We start from the raw sequence: 19,568 nt of genomic DNA on the forward strand, positions 1-19,568 counted from the left end.
CAAGTTTCATGCATCAAATTTGGATTATGTTCATTCTGCATTAAGGTGCAGCTTAAGTAAGCGTGACTTGACTGTCACCAACCAGCGGCCTGTTTTTCGCTTCACTTCAATGTGTATGATCGCTAAAACACTGGAAGTGAGGATTAAAGTTTAATTCTTCTCAGCGGGGTCTCTGCCTGCTAAATACTTCTCATCACTTTGTGGTAATAAGACTCTCACATAGCCCAGCGACTTTTAGCTCTAATTCCTGCTCCTTAAGTAGACCTAATATTTTAGTTACATGAGGCTACAATCAGAAAAACCGCTGTGCCCTCAGTGAATCCGCAAGTTGCAGTAGCATGAAAAGATTGAAAAATAATGCGAATAAGAAATGAAGAAAGCCTGACATTTGAGCTGATTGTTTTTAATAATCAGTTATATCATTAAATGGAGCAACATTTTTTTAGAATTTATGTCTTGTTTCTGAAATGTTTTGGGGGGGTTTTAATGGTTTTTTGTAAGCTCGCCAAATACAAAGCCAAAATACAAATTTGATTAGTATAAAAAGGAAGAGGCTGTGAGAGGGAGCAGATCTTTTTGTGCACAGAGAGGACATTACTCTGTGAGATTTAGATTTAAAAGTGTATTCATGTACCACGGTAACAGGAAAATATTTGCCTCCTCTGGAAAGATTTAGGTGAATGAACGCATGAGACTCTGGAAATCTGTAAAATTAAAAATAAATTCTGTACATTTTATTTATGCAGAAACGTGGTGGCCTCTTCCCTCTTCTCTTCTGCTGGTTGTAGCTTGTATTTTCAGATTAGAGACTCTAGAGCGGGGGTGTCAAACTCAATTGCACAGGGGGCCAAAACTCAAGGCACACTTTAGGTCGTGGGCCAAACAAGATAAACATTTATTGAACACACTAAAACAATGTTTTTTAAACATAAATATGAATAAAAATAGACAGGAATATTATTCCAGATTAAATAAACTTAAAAATAATCAACTTTAACTTTAACCACGGATGAAGATGCCCAGCTGTGCAATGTCCATCATATCTACACTTTCATCCACAGCAAGAGAGTGTGCAATAAAGTTCTTGCTTCTTTCACACAACTGTGTTCTTAAATCAGTGGCCATCTCACAAACCCGATCAGCAATCGTATTTCTCCTCAGGCTCATATTTGCCAAACTCTGCATTTTGTCTGGACACAAGACGTCGCACACCTTCATCATGCAGCTCTTCAGAGTGGTAACGGGCTGATTTGGCTCTCTCCTCTGCTACAATAAAACTTGCTTTCACAACAGCTTCACTTTGTGATTTTGCTCTGGTGAAAAACATCTGCTGAAATGTCAGATTCTTCTTTAGCTCTTCTAGTTTCTGTAGTTTCTGCTCTGCGTTTAGGTTTTTCAGTTTATCCTGATGTTTTGTCTGTAGTGCCGTCTTAAATTAAATTCCTTAATTACAGCCGCATTAGCTCCACTAATAAGACACCCCGTGTGTCTTATTTACCAATATCTGTAAACATATATTCAGTCACCCACTGGCGCTGAAAGGCTCTGCTTTCAGAATCAACTTTTCTCTCCACCATTGTGAGCGGCTAGCTTCGCAATAACAGAAGTTCGACTTGATTGACACGGGAATGTTCCCAGTTAGCCTAGCGTTCAGCAAGGAGGCTGCAGCGCTGCATTATGGGATCTGTTGTTTGTATATTATTAGCACCTCATATCGCCGGGCCATGCATAACAATAATAATAAATCTATATAAAATGATCTCGCGGCCCGGATATAAATGTACGCCAAGCCGGATGTGGCCCGCGGGCCTTGACTTTGACACATGTGCTCTAGAGGTTTTTTATTTTCTCAGCCAAAGCAAAGAAATTCGATATGTAGCTGTCAAACTGTGCAGTGTTGAGCATTTCATTAGGTATACCTTGCTAGTACTGGGTTGGACCCTTTTTTGCCTTCAGAGCTGCCTTAATTCTTCGAACTATTGATTCAGCAAAGTGTTGGAAATATTCTTCAGAGATGTCGAGCTATATTGATATGATAGCAAAACACAGTTGCTGCAGATTTGTCAGCTGCACATCCATGATGTAAATCTCCTGTTGTACCACATCCCAAAGATCCATCCATCCGTCTTCTTCTGCTTATCTGGGACTGGATCGTCGGGGCAGCAGGCTAAGCAGAAAAGCCCAGACCTCCCTCTCCCCAGCCACCTCCTCCAGCTTGTCCGGGGGAACACCAAGGCTTTCCCAGTGCACCCAAGAGATATAATCTCTCCAGCATGTGTCGTGTAATCTCTCTCCGGGGCCTCCTCCCGGTGGAACATGCCAGGTACACCTCACCCAGGAGGCATCCATATCAGATGCCTGAACCACCTCAGCTGGCTCCTTTCAATGTGGAGGAGCAGCAGCTCTACTCTGAGTCCCTCCCGGATGGCCAAAATTCTCACCCTTAAGAGGAAGCTAATTTCCGCCGCTTGTATACGCGATCTCATTCTTTTGGTCACTACCCACAGCTTGTGACCATGGGTGAGGGTAAGGACGTAGATCGACCAGTAAATCGAGAGCTTCGCTTTTACTCTCAGCTCTCTCTTCACCACAATGGACCCCGTACATCGTTCTCGTCACTGCAGCCGTAGCACCAATCCGATCTCACACTCCCTTTTCCCATCACTCGTGAACAAGAGCCCGAGATCCCAAAGGTGCTCTAATTAATTGAGATCTGGTGACTGTGATGGCCACTTGACTGCAGTGAATTCAATGAGATTTTCAGGAAACCTCACCATTGCATTACCAGTAGCCTAAATAACAAAGCAGCTTTTAATGCTGTTTATGCCAAATTCTAACCCTACCATCTGAATGTTTCGGCAGAGATCGAATCTCATCGGACCAGGCGATGATTTACCAGTATACATACTATTGTCCAATTTCGGTGAGTCTGTGTGATTTGTAGCCTGAGTTTCCTGTTATTAGTCACCTGGTGTGATCTTCTACTGCTGTAGCCCATCTGCTTTAAGTTTGGATTGGTTGTGCTTTCAGAGATTTTGCAGACCTTGGTTGTAATGAGTGGTTGTTTGAATTATTACTGGCTTTCTATCAGCTCAAAGCAGTCTGGTCTTTGCCTCTTACTTCTGGCATCAACAGGGCATTTTTCCCTCACTGAATGTTTTCTTTTTTCAGACCATTCTCTGTAAACCCTAGAGACGAATCCCAGTAAATCACCAGTTTGTGAGACCATCAGCAACCACGCTACATTCATAGTCTCTTAAATCACCTTTCTCCCCCATTCTGATGCTCAGTTTGAACTCCATCGTTTCATCTTGACCATGTCTACAGGCTTAAATGCACTGAGTTGCTGCCCCATGATTGTCTGCTTAGATATTCTCTCTAAAGAGCAGTCGAACAAGGGTACCTAATGAAGTGGCCAGTGAAGGTAGATCCTTCTGCTTGTGGGCAAATACCACGCTAATTAGTAAGCTTTTGAGGTTTTAGTAGGTGGACTTTTTTCACAGACAGACCCAAGCTAGGTGTTTCCTTTATTTCCGCTCTGGTCTCAGGCTCTAACTCCAGTATCAATGTGCATACTTGAGCTTGGTCTTCTAATCTAAAACTTGCCACGAAACTCTTCATTTAGCTCCAAACCTTTCTTGTCCTGACCTCATTTCTAATAACACACAGGCAAATGAAAGTTGGTTCTACATTGCACAAAAGTCCATAACTCAATTAAAATGGTGTATTTTTAATATTTTACTGCAAACAAACAATTTAAATCTGTTAATATCCTTAGTGGGGTTTTAGCATTTCCTTTGCAGTGCCTCAAATACTGGCAGAGCTAAGCACAAATCCACTAAACAGTGTATGAGGGTGAATAGCCTACAGGTAGCTTCCTCTTTTTTAGTCATTAGTCACTGAGGTTGCACATGGTGTTTTTCATAAAACCACTGTTCCTATGAGGCCATCCATATTCAAAAGGTAAAGAATTCATCACAGGAGAACTATTTTCCAGAACATTTTTAATGTGAAACAAGAGAAACCTATAGGGGTTGATGGGTATGGCTGTCTGATAAACTAATGACCTCCATCTCTCAAACACCAACACACATGCACACAAATGGTGAGACTATAGCCCAAAGCCAGATCCTTGTTTACAAAAGCCTTTGGTCTTTGAAATGCAGGTGCAGGCTTAGATTTTGGCAGGCACCAGAGCAAGACATGCTACATGTGAGAAATGGCAAATTCTCAGAAAAGATCAACTGTTCAGCAGGTCACTGAATTTTTAACTTCAGAGAGCCTTGAGAAGCCACTTAAAGTTATTCTTCGGCGCGCGAAGCCATTCATGCATTTATGAAATTCCAGTGTTTCAAGGACAATATCAGTTCTGCTTAGCGTTTATTAAAGGGTTAGAGTCAGGGTCAGGGTCCGTTGATTGGCGGACAGAGGCGGTTTCTCGCAGCTTAAATACAGTTTTGTGTTTTTCCCGAAGTCGCAAAAGTATGACGTCAAAACATTCTGATTGGTCACTTGCAATGTTGATCCTGGAACAACATGTACTACTTACTATTACTTACTATTTCTAATGTGAGAAATAAGAAGAAAGAAAGGACACTAGAAGCCTATTTCTAGATTTATGGATCTTCCAGTAAAGCAAATGTTGTTGTACCAATTTTAAGATAACAACCGACATTTTGACTTGTGGATTGCAAAAAATCCTGCTTTTTCAGTGGCTAAAACAAGCTTGCATTCATTTTTAACATCAGAATTAAAAAATGCTGATTGTCAGGAAATGTCATGAAAGTTTCCAGAGCCACTCTTATGTTTTCACTTCCAGCAGATCCCTTTATTTTCTCCCAGGGCTTTTCCAGACTAAAAATAGTCATTAGTCATCCACTTGCCAGCTCATTTAGGATAAGCTGTTACCCTGGAAAAATGTTGTTTCATAAAAACTCCCGTGTCTGCTTACATTCTGCAGGTACGCAAACCTTTCATCTATATTGAATCTACTATGAACCCTTGAGTGCTCCAGCATTAAAACAAATGCACCTGCATTTCCTCCCTGTTATTATTCAGTATTCGACAATGCGGACGTATGCTCGCTTGGTATGCAAATAAGGTCATGAGGCATCTGTGGGGGCTGACATAATAAAGTTGTCAGCATTCATCCACGTCACCATATAAAGAGTGGATCCAAATGGAGATGAAGCTGTGGCAGAAGCTGGCCAACCAGTGGTAATGACGATATTAATTAAAGATGTCACAATGCTAAGAGTTAAATAATGCTGATTGTATAGCAATGACTGTAATGGCAGTAATGACGATGAGGCGATCATATGAGCGACGGGGGTTTGATTCTGCAGGCGACGGATGGTTGTAGTCATAAGCATGACCTTGCCTTTTGCAGCCACTCGTGTCCGATTCAGACTGAAGCTTCCTCATCAGTATTTCATGCATGCTTGCTGGCCTGCAGTGGAATTTATGGGGCTTAATAGCTGTGACCATTATCTCTACACAGAGTAGTACCACCCTATTAGGGCAGATTAAACAACCAATGCTCCCTCTGAGGTGTTGTGCGCACAATGCATCATAATGACTTGCACTCTGTAGCCTGCAGCACAGGGAAAGGGACTCTGGACTTGGACTGAGGAAGAGCACTGTTTAAAGGGGCTATTTGGAGGGAAGAGATGAGGGGAGAGGAGGAGAAAAAGAGAGGGAAAATATGTAAGCAAAAAGAGGAATGAGTGAAAAAATACTACCTAGGGAAAGATGTAATTGAGCAGAGAGAGGTGGTACTGCTGCAGCGATGACATCACTGACTCCTTGGAAAGGTTTTCCCCTCGTTCTGCCTCATTTCCTCTATCAGAGTGTTTACAGGGCTATAATTAATAATGAGAATCTAATGCGCTCGAGGATTTTTCTCTGTATGGCAGCTATAGCAAGGGAGAAAATGACTTTTAAATGCACGACGTTGCAGAGAGACGGGCGGACAGATGTTCCACGCTGCTGGAAATCCAGGGTTATGTTACTGTAAAGGGATTCAGCCTCCTCAGTGCAGCGTTACGGTTGCTCGCCTCAACACGAGAACTCATTTTATAGGGGTTTGCATCTTAGCAACAACGTTTTAGAGCTCTTATTATAGGTTCTTACCAGAGCAATTAGAGACGAGCAGTTTGCCTCAGGGTAACGGCGTTATCGACCGCTGGGGATTCCAGCCGAGACTGTAACAGTTCTAGTTGACGCTTTTGACTGACACACTTTTTAAATGGGCTCAACGGGGAGGAAACTGGAGCCCGGAGGTGCCGGTGACATTAGAGGGATGCTTGTGACTTAGTAACCTCTCCAGAGCACCGAGGAAAAACACGATCAAGCCAACGTCAAGTTCGCTGGCAGGCAAAGAGGCCGTGGAAGATGCAGAAGTAGCAGCACACCAGAGCTGATGCCGCCGTTTCTCAAGGGTTGCCTGGTTTAAAGGCGCTCTCTGTCAGTTTAACACTTCATTATCAGTTCACTTGTCATAGGGAAGCAAGATTTGTGTAATGCTTTCTGAGGCTCCACAGCCTGTAAGAAATAGACTCGATGATGTCTTTAGAGTTATCCCCTTGGACTCTGAGAATAACTCGAGGCAGGAATTTGAGAAATGCATGTCAGAGTTGCACCTATAATAATAACTTTTCTATACATTAAAGAAGTGTACGTATCCATATGATTCAGTATTACATTCATCTATGCATACATAATTCTTTGCACACATTTGGTAGGAACTACAGTAAAAATATATACAGTAATTAAAGCGATTAAGGAAAAGATTGCCCATAGAAAGTTTTCAGCAACTGCGTGAAATAAACTACTGATTCAACCCACATGATGGGCTTAGGAAGGTTCCACAGTTTAGGAGTTACAGCCTCAGAAGTGTGGTCACCGCGTGAAAAGAGTTCAAAGACCGTGATTAGATGATCAGAGAGGCTGAGTGCTAGAATAAGGTCTCAGCAGGTCCTGTGTGTAAGCAGGGAGACTGGCCATTGCAGAAATTCCAAGTCCTACATTTTTGTTTTAATTCTTAACCCACATCAGTGTATTGCTCGTGTTTTGGTGTAGAGGCTTTTTAACATTGTAGGAGTTTGAAACTCCGGCCCTGCTGGTATTTGTTTTCTTATAATTCTATTAACTTAAAAAGACAGAGTAAAAATCTTACAACTGCAGTCTTCAGCGTTCCCGTGAACCGCACATCAAACACATTTCTGCACACTGAATAATACAGAACAAAATATACTTTTCTCAGATTGCATAAAAATCTCACATCCCACACTCAGAAAATCCACCTCCCAAATGCTCCCACTGACCCATTAACTGCTCTGGACAATAAACACGAGATCCCACAGATTTTTACACGTGTCTGTTCTTAACAACTCTAATCACAAAGAACTAAATAAGGCAGTTCTGGCCTCAGGGTTTAGGGATGTTCAATGAACCGTGAAGTCCTGCATTGTTACATTAGTGCTCAGCGAGGGAAGAAAGTAAGATGCTGCACCGCTTGAACACATGGTGTATGCTTCATTTGACTCTTACAAGACTCTCAAGCATAGCTCGAAATTTGTGATATGCTTGTAGGTCGTAGAGTGGAAGTGAGTGCGTATGTATGCAAGCGGGGCAATCACTGCAACGGCAAACATAAGACAGCGAGGGAAGCAAGTGAAATGTTTTACTAGACATGCACAGTTAAGCAAAGCATGCCTGTTGTATCTATCATTCACCCTAAAGTGGATTTTCTTCAACTAATTAAAGTCGCAGCAACTCAGTCTTCTTGATTCCCATTCAGAATCTACCTCTCTCTCTCTCTCCCTCTCTCTCTCCGATTGTGTGGCGCCATAGTGAAAAACACTGCAGTTCTGAGCCAGTCAGTGAGAGCCAGGAGCCTATACACACAGTCTCTCTTCCTCATTCAGTTACTGGCTCACTCTCTCTACTCTAATCACGCGCTGCTCCTCGCCTCCTCACTGCATCTGTCCTCTTCTCCCTGAAGTGAGAAACCATGCATCCTCCTTTCTCCTCCTCCTCCTCTCTGCTCGTCCATTGCTGTTCCAGGGTCCCTTTATCACACAGAGTCCACTTGCTGCAAAGCCGGGGACCATAAAAGCTCTGCTACTTGCTCGAGGACTTTGGAGACGGGACAAGGCTGTTTGCCAGGTCTGAGGACATCTGTGGGAAATGCCGCTTCAGCTGGGATGCAGATCTTTCTGGGACCCCCGCTCAGCACGTAACAGCGCTTGATCGCTCTCAAAGTTCCAGGAGAAGGAGCATCAATCAAGACTCTCATCCAGCTCCGTCCTTGTTTCTCACAGAGCGCCGGCAACTCGCTGCGTGTAAGAGCACTTGTGTAAATGAAGATTTGGTTCACGTGTGGAAGCAAATGCCAGAAATGCTTGTGCATGTGCAGCATTTATTCGCGAGCATTTGCGTTTCTGTGAAAGCATGACCTTATTTTTAAGATGTGTGACAGGAGTGAGACACTGTCTGTGAGCGTGTGTGTGTGTGTGTGTGTGTGTGCGTGCGGGTGAGCATGCGTGTGTGTGTGTGTGTTGCTGAGCACCCGATGTGGTGGTGCAGTGTTACTCTCCTCACACCAGGTGTTTGACTAGAAGGCTTAGCTGTGATTGGAGAGCAAGGTGGACTCCAGAGACACCCACAAGTCCTGGTCGCCTGACAAAACCTTGAGCACACTAACAAAAACATAAATTAAAGAATTAAAAAAATGAAGGGTTAAAGGCTGAGTAACCAGAAAAGAAGAGCCAAAAGTTGAGGTGGAATGGAAGATATAGACAGAGAGATGAGGGAACAGCGCAGAGAGAAAGAGATAAATGTGACAGAAATGTAAGAAAAAAACTTGTGCTCATTCTTTGCCTCGCCATGACAAAGCAGCTCAGACATGTGAGGAGGAGGCGTTACTGAAGAACTGAAACTGAAGAAAGCAGCACAAGGAGAAATTACAAAGAGGTCTCACAGGTTTTTTTGTCAGATCAGTCTTTTTTCTGGTTTTAGCAGTATATTTTTTTTCTCCTTTAGTCAAGTGCTCATCTTAAACAGACAGCTCTACAAGCAACTCATTCATGTCCTTCTCCCTCCATCTCCATCCTCTCCCATCTTTTCAGGTGGAGCCAGACCAGCTCAGGATCTCAGCGCCTCACACACACACACACTGACCGGGACCGCCGCTGATATGCCTGAGCTTCACGTAGCATAACTTTGAGAAAATTCTCTGAAAAGAGATGGAATAAAGCCGTGCATCACTTCCTACTGCCATCTCCATATGAGAATCAGCGGCCGGAATTGGCACGGACCTTTGATTTTCAACTTCACATAAGCTTAGTTCTGCAGACTAGAAATAAAAAAGACTCTTAAGCACTTTAAGGACTAAAACAGAGCAGCTCTAGCGGCCTTTGCCTCGAGCCATGCAGGTGTCCTTTGCATGTACAGATCACGGGCTCAAGGCCCCTCGAAATGGCGAGCACAGCAAGCAGAACGCAACGAGCCCCAACACAGCCAGCCAGGCACGTGCCCGGTTCCGCACAGTGGCCCTAATAGCTCGCAGCCTGGGGTCCTTCACCCACCGCTACCACCACAACCTCAAGGAGTCGACGGCAAAGCTCACCGGCATGAAGTACCGGTACGTAAACTTGAGGAGATGAAGGCTGTGTGGAGAGAAGAGAGTGAGGAAGAAAGAGGAGCTCTGCTTATAGTTAGTTTACTCCTCTCCCCTCTTTTCCCAGTTTCCCAGTGTGTGGTGTGAAAAGCTCTCATAATTTTCACTGTGAGGAAAAAGAAACGAATTTGAAAGAAAACACAAGATAATAAGGTGGAAAAAAGAGAAGAAGGGAAAAAATGAAGATATGTGAGCGGTGACAGGTGATGAGTGGGATGTTGTGTGTGTGTGTCAAGAAAGAAAGACAGAAAAGTACAGACATGGGTTTTTTTTCCAAGTATGCAAATTTATTGGCATCCTTAATTCCACAGTTATTAGCGCAGCAATCTACGATCTAGGACAGTTTATGCTGTTGGCTTTGCTTTGAGCTCCAGACGTGAACATGTGAATTTAAGTGGCTGCAAGTGTAATTTGAAAAGAGTGAGAGAGGAAGAGAGAAGACGGTTTAATGTAGCAGTCACTGATAAAAACGCTTTAAGATTAGGACCTTTAGTCAGACTTGAACGTTATATTAAAAGCATATTTATAACGTTGATTTTAAACGCTGACCAGATTTGACCTCTTTCTGGCACAGTTCAAATGCTGACGTTCATTACTGGTGCCCATATAGGGGACACATTCTGAAGAATTATTACTTATCATATATGATACGACCAAAAACTATGCACAGAAAACCCTGCTGACACAAAGACATCACCATACTAATATAATGAAAATTAGATGATTTGTAAAAACATAACCAGCATGCAAATCATCACACAACGGTGATCTCGGCGCAGAGAAATCCTAATAGTAGAACTGTTATGAAGTTGCAGGCACTTGTGCACAAGAATTTATGCTGAAAAAAAAGAAACACAACAGGATACGTCACGATAAATTGGAGTATGAGGCCTCTAGTATAAAAAGAAGACAAAGAAGCAGTATTGATAGTGGTGGGAGAAGCAAAAGCCAAACTAATGTGCATGAAAATATTCTAAAATAGGTGTCTGGCATTATGGTAAAGTGCACTCAGTATAGTCAGATAAACAGACTATTCAGTGCATCTAAATCACATCCAGTTTTTGTAATTAAAGTCTGGCTTTAATACTTTGTCAATGCCACGCGGAGCTCTCAATAAGTGGCCGCAACCTTACAGTACATTCTGGAAAGTGTGACAGTAGCTGAGCAGTGACGGGCGGTAGAGCTCTCCATGTGCGTCTGTGTGGGAGTTGTAACAAGGCTGGGCCAAGTAAACAATGAGCTCTTATCTCAGCGAGTGGGCTCTTAACCCAGACCACGGGAGCAAAATCGTAGCTTTCACCTCACACCGTTAACTCGCTGGAGAGGGTGACATCACCGTCCGCAGTGTCGAGATCAAGAGAGACGGAGAGGATGGTGAAAGACAAGAAAGAATGGAAAAACAAAAAGACGCAGAATGAAGAAGAATTAGGAGGCTGAATGAAAAAGCAAATTAGGGCACGCAGGTCAGTTCAGACAAAAAGAGGGAATTAGCAGATTCTGGGCAGATTGGCTGCTGAGCAGCTAACTGTGATAAGTGTCTGCTTGTCATACAATCTCATCTCGTTTCCATAACAACATCGTAATGGCCATTTTCAATCTGCTCTCGGTGCTAAACAAGTCTTCATTGTGAGAACTGGGTTCCCCGTTTACATCATTTTTATTTATTTATTTAATCCCCCCCTATTATGCGGGTAAATTGATTTTGAAATTGTGCCGCACTTTTCAAAGTTCTCAAAATCTGATTATCACTGTAGCTTTTTGTGAAAACAGCTGGAGTGCTTTCATAGTGAAGCTTGCTCCAAGCCCTCAGCAAATCCCCTGTTTTCACCACAGAGAAACAAATATTGGATGAAAACTCTTATCAGTCACGTCCCCTCTTTGCTCCCTGTTTGTCTGATATTTTCTGCTCCTCCATCTTTCAGGCTGCCTTTCTCCTTCCAAACATTCGACCCAAAGCTGTTCAGTTAGAAACTCGTATTGCTTCGGACGCCATCTGACAGGGAATCTCTTTCTCTTGAAGTGAAGCCAAGTCCAAGTACTAAATCTGTGTACAACAAATTCTTTGAAGTTTTTCTCTGTGTGATAACAAATCACACTGAGACTTTGTGCAATTGTGGGTGTATGCGTTCACGCATTGCATTATATATCCTTGAGTGTATGGGCATTTGATGCCATTGAGGCTCCACACTGGGAACATCTGAAGGCGTATAGCAAGTGAAAGCAGGAGAAGTAGTGCACAGAGCAAGCAGGCATAAACTAATAATACCACCACCCCCAGCATTTTAGTTGTTATGGTAATCCAAATTTAGTGGAGTTCTAATTGTAGGGTCCCTGGTTGCAACCTTTCAGTGCTGCCTAATCTCTTCCTCCTCTTAAAATAATACGCAAAGCCACAAAAAGCGTATAAAACTGGCCCAAAATTTGGGGATGTAACAAAATGTGACGTCAGCTTCACAAGTTGTGCACATTATATCTGGTCGCTGGTAGGGAGCCCCTGGTTGCTGGGATTGTAGTACATCAGAATCAGAATCAGAATACTTTATTGATCCCTGGGGGAAATTATTTTTTGTTACAGTGCTCCATTTTAAACCAACATTAAGACAAGACAGACAATACGCTAACTAAGAATAGTACAATATATACATATATATACATACATACATACATAAGTCACTTATAAATAAATATTTGGAAAAGAAACATGTGTAGTTGTAGCAGCAAACAGTGTGTTAAGTGGATGCGTTGTACAGGGAGATGGCCACAGGCAGGAATGATTTCCTGTGTCGTTCAGTGGTGCTTTTCGGTAATCTCAGTCTCTCACTGAACGAGCTCCTGTGACTGACCAACATGTCATGGAGTGGGTGGGAGGTGTTATCCAACATTGTCTTTATCTTGGACAGCATCCGCCTCTCCGACACCACCTTGAGGGAGTCCAGCTCCATCCCCACAACATTGCTGGCCTTACGGATCAGTTTATTAAGTCTGTTGGCATCTGCGACCCTCAGCCTGCTCCCCCAGCATGCAACAGCATAGAGGATCGCACTGGCCACAACAGACTCATAGAAAATCCTCAGCATTTTCTGGCAGATGTTGAAGGACCTCAGTCGCCTCAAAAAATAGAGACGACTCTGGCCCTTCCTGTAAAGTGCTGTGGTGTTTTTAGCCCAGTCCAGTTTATTGTCAATGTGTACTCCAAGGTATTTATAGTCCTCCACAATGTCAACACTGACCCCCTGGATTGAAACAGGGGTCAAGTGTTTCCTGGTCTTCCTGAAGTCCACGATCAGTTCCTTGGTCTTTGCCACGTTGAGCTGCAGATGATTCTGCTCACACCACGTGACAAAGGAGTCGACCACAGCCCGGTACTCTGTCTCATCATCCCTGCTGATGCATCCAACCACCGCAGAGTCATCAGAAAACTTCTGAAGATGGCAGGTCTCTGTGCAGTGGCTGAAGTCTGTGGTGTAGAGGGTGAAGAGGAAGGGGGAGAGGACAGTCCCCTGTGGTGCCCCTGTGTTGCTAATCACCTTGTCAGACACACACTGTGGGAGACGTACATATTGTGGTCTTCCTGTCAGGTAATCAACAATCCAGGACACCAGAGAAGCATCCACCTGCATCGCTGCTAACTTATCACCCAGGAGGGTCGGCCTGATGGTGTTGAAAGCACTGGAAAAGTCAAAAAACATGACCCTCACAGTGCTCGCCGGCTGGTCCAGATGGGTGTAGACACGATTGAGCAGGTAGATGATGGCGTCCTCTGTTCCGAGACATAACGGTCATTAGGCAGCGAGGCCTTTTGACAGTTCAGGAGGTTTGGGGAAGGTTCCGCTTGGTTGGTTCGGAGCTGCGCTGCAGATGGGCATGCAAAAAAAAAAAACCCTTCTGTTGGTTTCTTTGGATGCAAGCTTATCAGCGGGCAGCAGAGAGAGAGGCCTCCTGTGCTGTGCATACATCTGCGTGTTGACGGCGTGAGTAATGCACGAGGCAGCCGTACAAAAGAAGGTTTTTTTGTTGTTTTTTTCTTGTGCACACAGAATAGCCAGAAAATGTGGTTCATACTGGTCATTTTAAGGTACTCTCGCTTTGTTTTGTTGCACTCTCACATGAGGGGATGAAAAATTTGGAAGAAAACTGTAAGAGAGTTTCCTCCCATTTGTCCAAGTGCAGCAAACTGAGTGATTCTGATTCTTTCCGTCTAGTGTGCCTCGAGCCTTTTGAGGCCCTCGATTCAATAAGCCGACAGGCGATCAGACCTTACAGAAAAAACAAATAGGGTTAAATTAGGTTTGTTAAAAAGGACCATTTCTCCAGGGGCACCTTAATCATTAACATCTAAGGAGTATGGACGTCGTTTGTTCAGGTCGTATCAGGGTGAAGCTTAAAAATCTGTGATGGCTCATATTTTATTTTGTAGTCACAGAGCCAGCAGGGGCTGTCTTGTTGCCATATTTCAATCTGCTCAGTCAAGGACTATGGACTATGGACTCCCACAGTCCATAGACATGCAGGTTAGGTTAACTGGCAGTTCTCAACTGGCCACAGATAATAGGTAAATTGAGTGTTTTAAGTTTATAGAATAAAGTGCTGTGAATGCACTGTTAATATGTAATTTGTAGTAAAGAGGTTTGAATGGTCGGTAAAACTAGAAAAGCAGTATATTAATGTGAGTACAAGATCTCGAGTGCTTGGAAGGAGGGAACTGGACTCATCCAAGAGGCTTCTTCAGTTCTAAAACAACTGAAGTAGAGCGCAAGGTTTCTGCCCCTAGTAGAACCATCCCTTTGGAGGTGGTCCTCCTATTAATCACGTGAGTCATCACGTGACCCAAAGTGTGAAAAAAGGCGTTTCTCATTAACAGCATGGGGGCCGATACATAGCCTCACCCCACTATCATGAGAGCTATTGAGGTCACGTGTGTGAATCTGGGGCTGACTGCATGTATGCCTGATTTAGACTTCTGTGTGACGCTCCATAGAGTCTACGTAATCGACATAAGTGCCTGACGTTGTCGCCGGCATTTGTGCAGGTATATGGGATATAGCAAATATCAAAAATTAAAACTCATATTGGCATATCAATACTTAATTTCTTTCTTTTTTAATTTGTCAGAAGGTTCAACAAACATTCGTTTAAAAAAACAAAACAGAATTTTTTCACAATTTAATTCACAGTTCAGGCTTTAAAGGTTAATTACCCTGTGGTCGTGCCCTGATGTGTTGCATGCTGTGCTAGCCAACAGAGCCCAATAAACCTTTTTCCCTCCTGCTCTTTGTTATGATCAGTTTTTGTCAAAGACAAATATATTTTTCCCTCAAATTTTTCCACTTCTTTGTACGTTCCTTCACATCCATCTAGAAATTTGCTAACATTTCTGAGCCCTTATAGTGATGCTATGATTGTTATTTCCTATACAAAGATAATGATCGTTATTTTCTGATTGATATATTCGAAAACTACAGTGGAAAAAGTAGCCAGATATGCACAGGATTCTTTCTTTCTCGAGTTTTGACACTCACTGCTGGAGCCCATTGCGAACTAAATCTTTACCTTGTTCCTAACCACATCAACACTTGAAAGAAAACACATATCCACAACAAAATGACTGAAATTTTTACAAAACTTAACAACAACAATGTATTCACAAATAATATCTCTATGCAACATTTCCTGCATTTTTACCACAAGTTGTTGGAGCATAAAGTGCAGTTTTCTGTCATTACGGATCCACAAAATACCCTTGCTTGCTTTGTTACCTCCTCCTGTGTGCATACGACCGTGAACCTTGATGATCTGTGTGTGATGTGCGCAGGTGCATTTGCGCCTTGCATGCCTTCACACACGTCTGCACTCACGCAGCCGATCGTGCTGCTTTTGCACTTGGCAGTTTGTTTTCACTCTCCGACTTGTTCTTTTTCGCTACAAATCAAAAGTCTTCATCGACCTTCAGCGAAAACAAACACTTCATGTTGCAACACCACTTACTCCAGTGCTTGTCTCAACCGTTTTGCAATGATGTGTAGATTTAATAATGTGAGCCAGGGTGTTGCACAACAGGAGCCCTGTAGCATGGAGCTCCACTCTGCCCAAAGACCAAACAAGCCCCCGAGGATAAGTACCACACAATCTCTCAGTTAAAAAAGCTAGGGAGTTTGCAGGGACTCGCTGCATTTTAATTAAAGGTCACAGCCGAGATGGCTTTCTGTAAGCACAGTGATTTTATTAAAGTGTTGCCTTGCAATGAAAACAATATTATCCTTTTCTCCTTAATAGCCTCTGTAATCACAAAGGGGAAGCAAAAACAGAAAGAAAGCACTGCTGCATGTGTCTAAATGCAGCACGTGCACACTGCAGCAATGCTCGCTGGCAGAGCCGAGCACATCTTCACTCTCGCCCAAAAAAACCCACCTATTAATCTCACAAAATGCTTTGAGATCAAAATATTTACACGTCTACGTTCAAATTTAAGCAAAGAAAAGAAAGCTTGCATGCAGCATGTGCTGTATTGAAACCACAGCCAGCCAGGTTTTTCTAGTTATCGTGCTAGTTATCATATAATTCCCATGTTGCCTAACTCTCTAAAATCCACACCATACTGAATCAACCACTTCAGATCTGCCCACATGTTTTTCAATACAGGGTCAACAGCTTCAGTCATGTGCCCCTTCCTAAAATAGCTACTTTGTGTGAGATCCTCTACCCATCAGTCACTTGAGAGGCGTTTAAATTAACGAATAACAATCAAATGTAACAATGCAGGCTTCTAAAATCCCGTTTGTGTGAGTCTGATTGCAAGGCACGGAAAACGGAAAGAACCAACGCAATGTCGACACTGTCGGCCCTGTGGAAAAAACGAAGCAGGAAGTCGTGTCCAGACTCTGGCCTCTTTATTACGCACACAATCGCAAACTCACACACGAGCACACACACCACACAAGCCCCTGTAGGGAGCTGGCTGTCATTTCCCATTTCCCATTCTGTGTCATATAGAATGCATTATCTGTAGAGGGCGTTTGATCTGCTTAGACTCGGGGCTTGGACTTGCAACTGCAAGCTCGAGTCTGTTGCTCGTGTCTCTTTTTGTCTCCTCGTAGCTCCCCGTCTCCTTATCTTCATTCATCACCTTCATCAGCGTTTTTTTTTTCTTCCATGCAACTCTGCTGCATTTTTTTCCCTCCACACTTAATCTATTCACTTTTCGCCCCAAGCAAAAAGTGCATGATTTTATTTCCCTTGTTGTCCCGTTCACACAGAGTGTGGTTTTGATATATCCAGCATATGACCCGACTTTCTCCCCTGTGCAGAATTTTACAGATGGCACAGAAAGCAGTGGAAGCCGTGGAAATGGGTGTTGTCTAATCCCCATCAAGGTTGGCTCGCGTGGGCTTGCTTATTCTGCATTAATCCCCTGCCAGTGAGGAAGTTTATCCATTTACCCAAAACCTTGACAGTGTTTGTTGACAGTTATTGATTTGAACAATCCAATGTTGTTAAGAAAAAATGTATGTGACTTGAGAACCAAATGAGTGTTTCACTCTTCTACAGTAGGAGGCCATTCCTCAAAATGCTTCAGCTCAATAAAAAGCATAATATATCACACATTTGTTGATATATTTTTTCTTTGGCTAGAGATCTACTAAGAATAGAAAGGGCTACATACAGTAGGAGCTCACCGGATGCTCATAAGTGGTGACAGGTTTGTGTTGAGGGGGCGTCATCATATGACTCATTTGTCATTTTACTTCAAGGCTTCTTTTGGGGACCAATCAAGCATGAGGGGCCACTCTCGCTGCCTCGCAAATTTGTTTATGTGCAACTTGTGTTCAGACAAGCTGCTCTCTCTTTTACATGTTTATGTTACCATCTACTAGATTATATGTAAAATACAAAGCTGTATATTGTCTATTTTTAGTTTGCAAAGGCCATGCTGTAAATCTCCTGAGTCATTAGGCTCTTTGGAAGGTGCTGGCATCTACATCTGAGGCATGGACAGTTCTATTTCTGCTCTGTAGCAGGTTGTGTGGTTAATAAACCGTGTTTTCCAGCGCGCTGCTGCTGCTGCTGCAAGCAGTAGCAAGGCAGCTTCTCCAGCTGCTGAACATCAGTTTTTATTTTCTTTTGTTTGTTTGTTTGTGGGGGTTTTTTACCTTCTGATTAAGGCGGACTGTGTGAATTCGAAGTAGCACGCAAACGTTTCACATTGAGCTGCTGGAGGAACTCCAGATATGAAGTTAGCGTTTTGTTCAAGGACAGCCAGCTTTATTTGGGAATGGAATGTGCCTGCCAGCTTGTTTATAGTGGGGAGAGTATGCACGAATGATTCACTGCAAACATGAAAACATCATAAACGAAGATCCAAGGCAGATGCAGCCACAATTTGAAGCAGGTCCAAGCATTAGGTTGACACTTTAGCCAGAATTAATGGCAATAAACGCACCAATGCACATTCCTTAACATCAAGTGAGGTTTGTCCTCGATTGCGCCCCCCCCCCCCCCCCCCCCCTTCCCCAGGCCGACCAAACACACACAGAGTGAGTTAGTAACACACTTCTAAGCCACAGTCCAGCCCTTCCCCCACACTTTCGTGGATCATAGATCCCACTCCATAATACATCAGAGAGATGGAGGATCCAATATGCAAACTCCTCCACCATGTGAGAAATAAGAATGCATCCCACGATTTGTGACAGCAGTGAGATCTGTCTCCTGTCAAGCAGTTATGGCACATAAATTACTCAATACATCACTGAATTCACATATCGTCTTGTATACATGTAAACACTTTCATTTATATGTTTTACCCTTTGATCTTGGCAGCCGGGTCGAACTACTGACTCGATGACTGATGCTTCGCCATGCTGGACACCTAATTGAATTGGCTAAGGGCGCAGTTAGACAGCACAGGCTCGAATTAGCCCGCCTTCATCTAGACAGGCACAGGCCATTAGTTGTCAGGCACAAGAAAACGACTGCTGGCATTTTTTACAGCCTCATTTGTTGTAATGAGTAAATGCCTGCAAAACAAGAACAGAAGGCACAATCCCCAGACCATAATTGGAGGTACTTTCTGTTCCTATTTTCACTTTTTCCCCCATCTCAGAATAAAGTGGTTTTGTGTATGTGCCCTTGATAATTCTGTCAAAAGACAATGACTCAATTTCACGACCTTCATGTAATTTCCCTTTGCAGGGTTTTCAATCCCCTTGTCACAGTTTTCTTTCACCAGCAGTGTACATCCATCACAGTGTGCAGAGACACCTGTGGCGTCTGGGGCGGAGAACATTCTGCTCTTGCAGTCGTCGTCTGCGTTAAGCAATTAAATGCTCGCACCACATGAGTTCCCCTCACAGTTGGACTTGAAATGGTGCAGATTATAAAACTAAATGTGAAGTGCTGAGTTGAGACTCTGAGTGAAGTGTGGTAAGAAGCCTGATGTCTTAGTTTATCTTCCATGCTGATAATGAGAGTTGAAAGTGCCTTATTACAGTGCTAGAAATCAGCTGGATGTAATAGAACTGTTATCGAGGAGAAACTTTATTAGATACACCTTGGTAGTTTTGTGTTGAACCGGCTTTTGCCTTCAGAATTGTCTTAATTCTTTGTGGTATACTGTAGATGGAACAAGGTGCTGGAAACAATCCTCGGACATTTTGGTCCATGTTGACATGATAGCGTCACACAGTTTCTGCAGATTTGTCAGCTGGACATCCATGACGTGAATCCCCAGTTCTACTAAAACTTAAAGGTGCCTTTTTGGATTAAGGCCATCTGAGCACAGTAAACTCTTTGTCAAGTTTTTAAAAAGCAGTCTGAGATAATGTGGTGTCTGAGATAATGAACCAACCATCAAAAGATGGGTACACTGTGGTCATAAAGAGATGGATAT

At 43.2% G+C, this 19,568-nt stretch overlaps 1 protein-coding gene across 6 annotated transcripts in view; it reads left to right on the forward strand.

Moving 5' to 3' along the window:
* kcnab1b (potassium voltage-gated channel subfamily A regulatory beta subunit 1b) overlaps positions 1–19,568 on the forward strand; it is a gene marked incomplete at its 5' end in the record, with an annotated part of 65,504 nt that overhangs the window by 21,774 nt on the left and 24,162 nt on the right. For 2 of the 6 annotated variants that reach the window (XM_082514366.1, XM_082514367.1), the window contains one exon: positions 9,132–9,646. The exons of 3 other annotated variants lie outside the window; for them this stretch is intronic. In XM_082514366.1, coding sequence (XP_082370492.1) covers positions 9,432–9,646 — 215 coding nt within the window. Of the gene's footprint in view, positions 1–7,854; positions 8,346–9,131; positions 9,647–19,568 lie in introns of those variants that run through there. One more of the 6 variants, XM_082514365.1, reaches the window with a different exon arrangement.

Source organism: Aulonocara stuartgranti (assembly GCF_965226115.1).
Source record: "Aulonocara stuartgranti genome assembly, chromosome: 18".
Lineage (NCBI taxonomy): Eukaryota > Metazoa > Chordata > Actinopteri > Cichliformes > Cichlidae > Aulonocara > Aulonocara stuartgranti.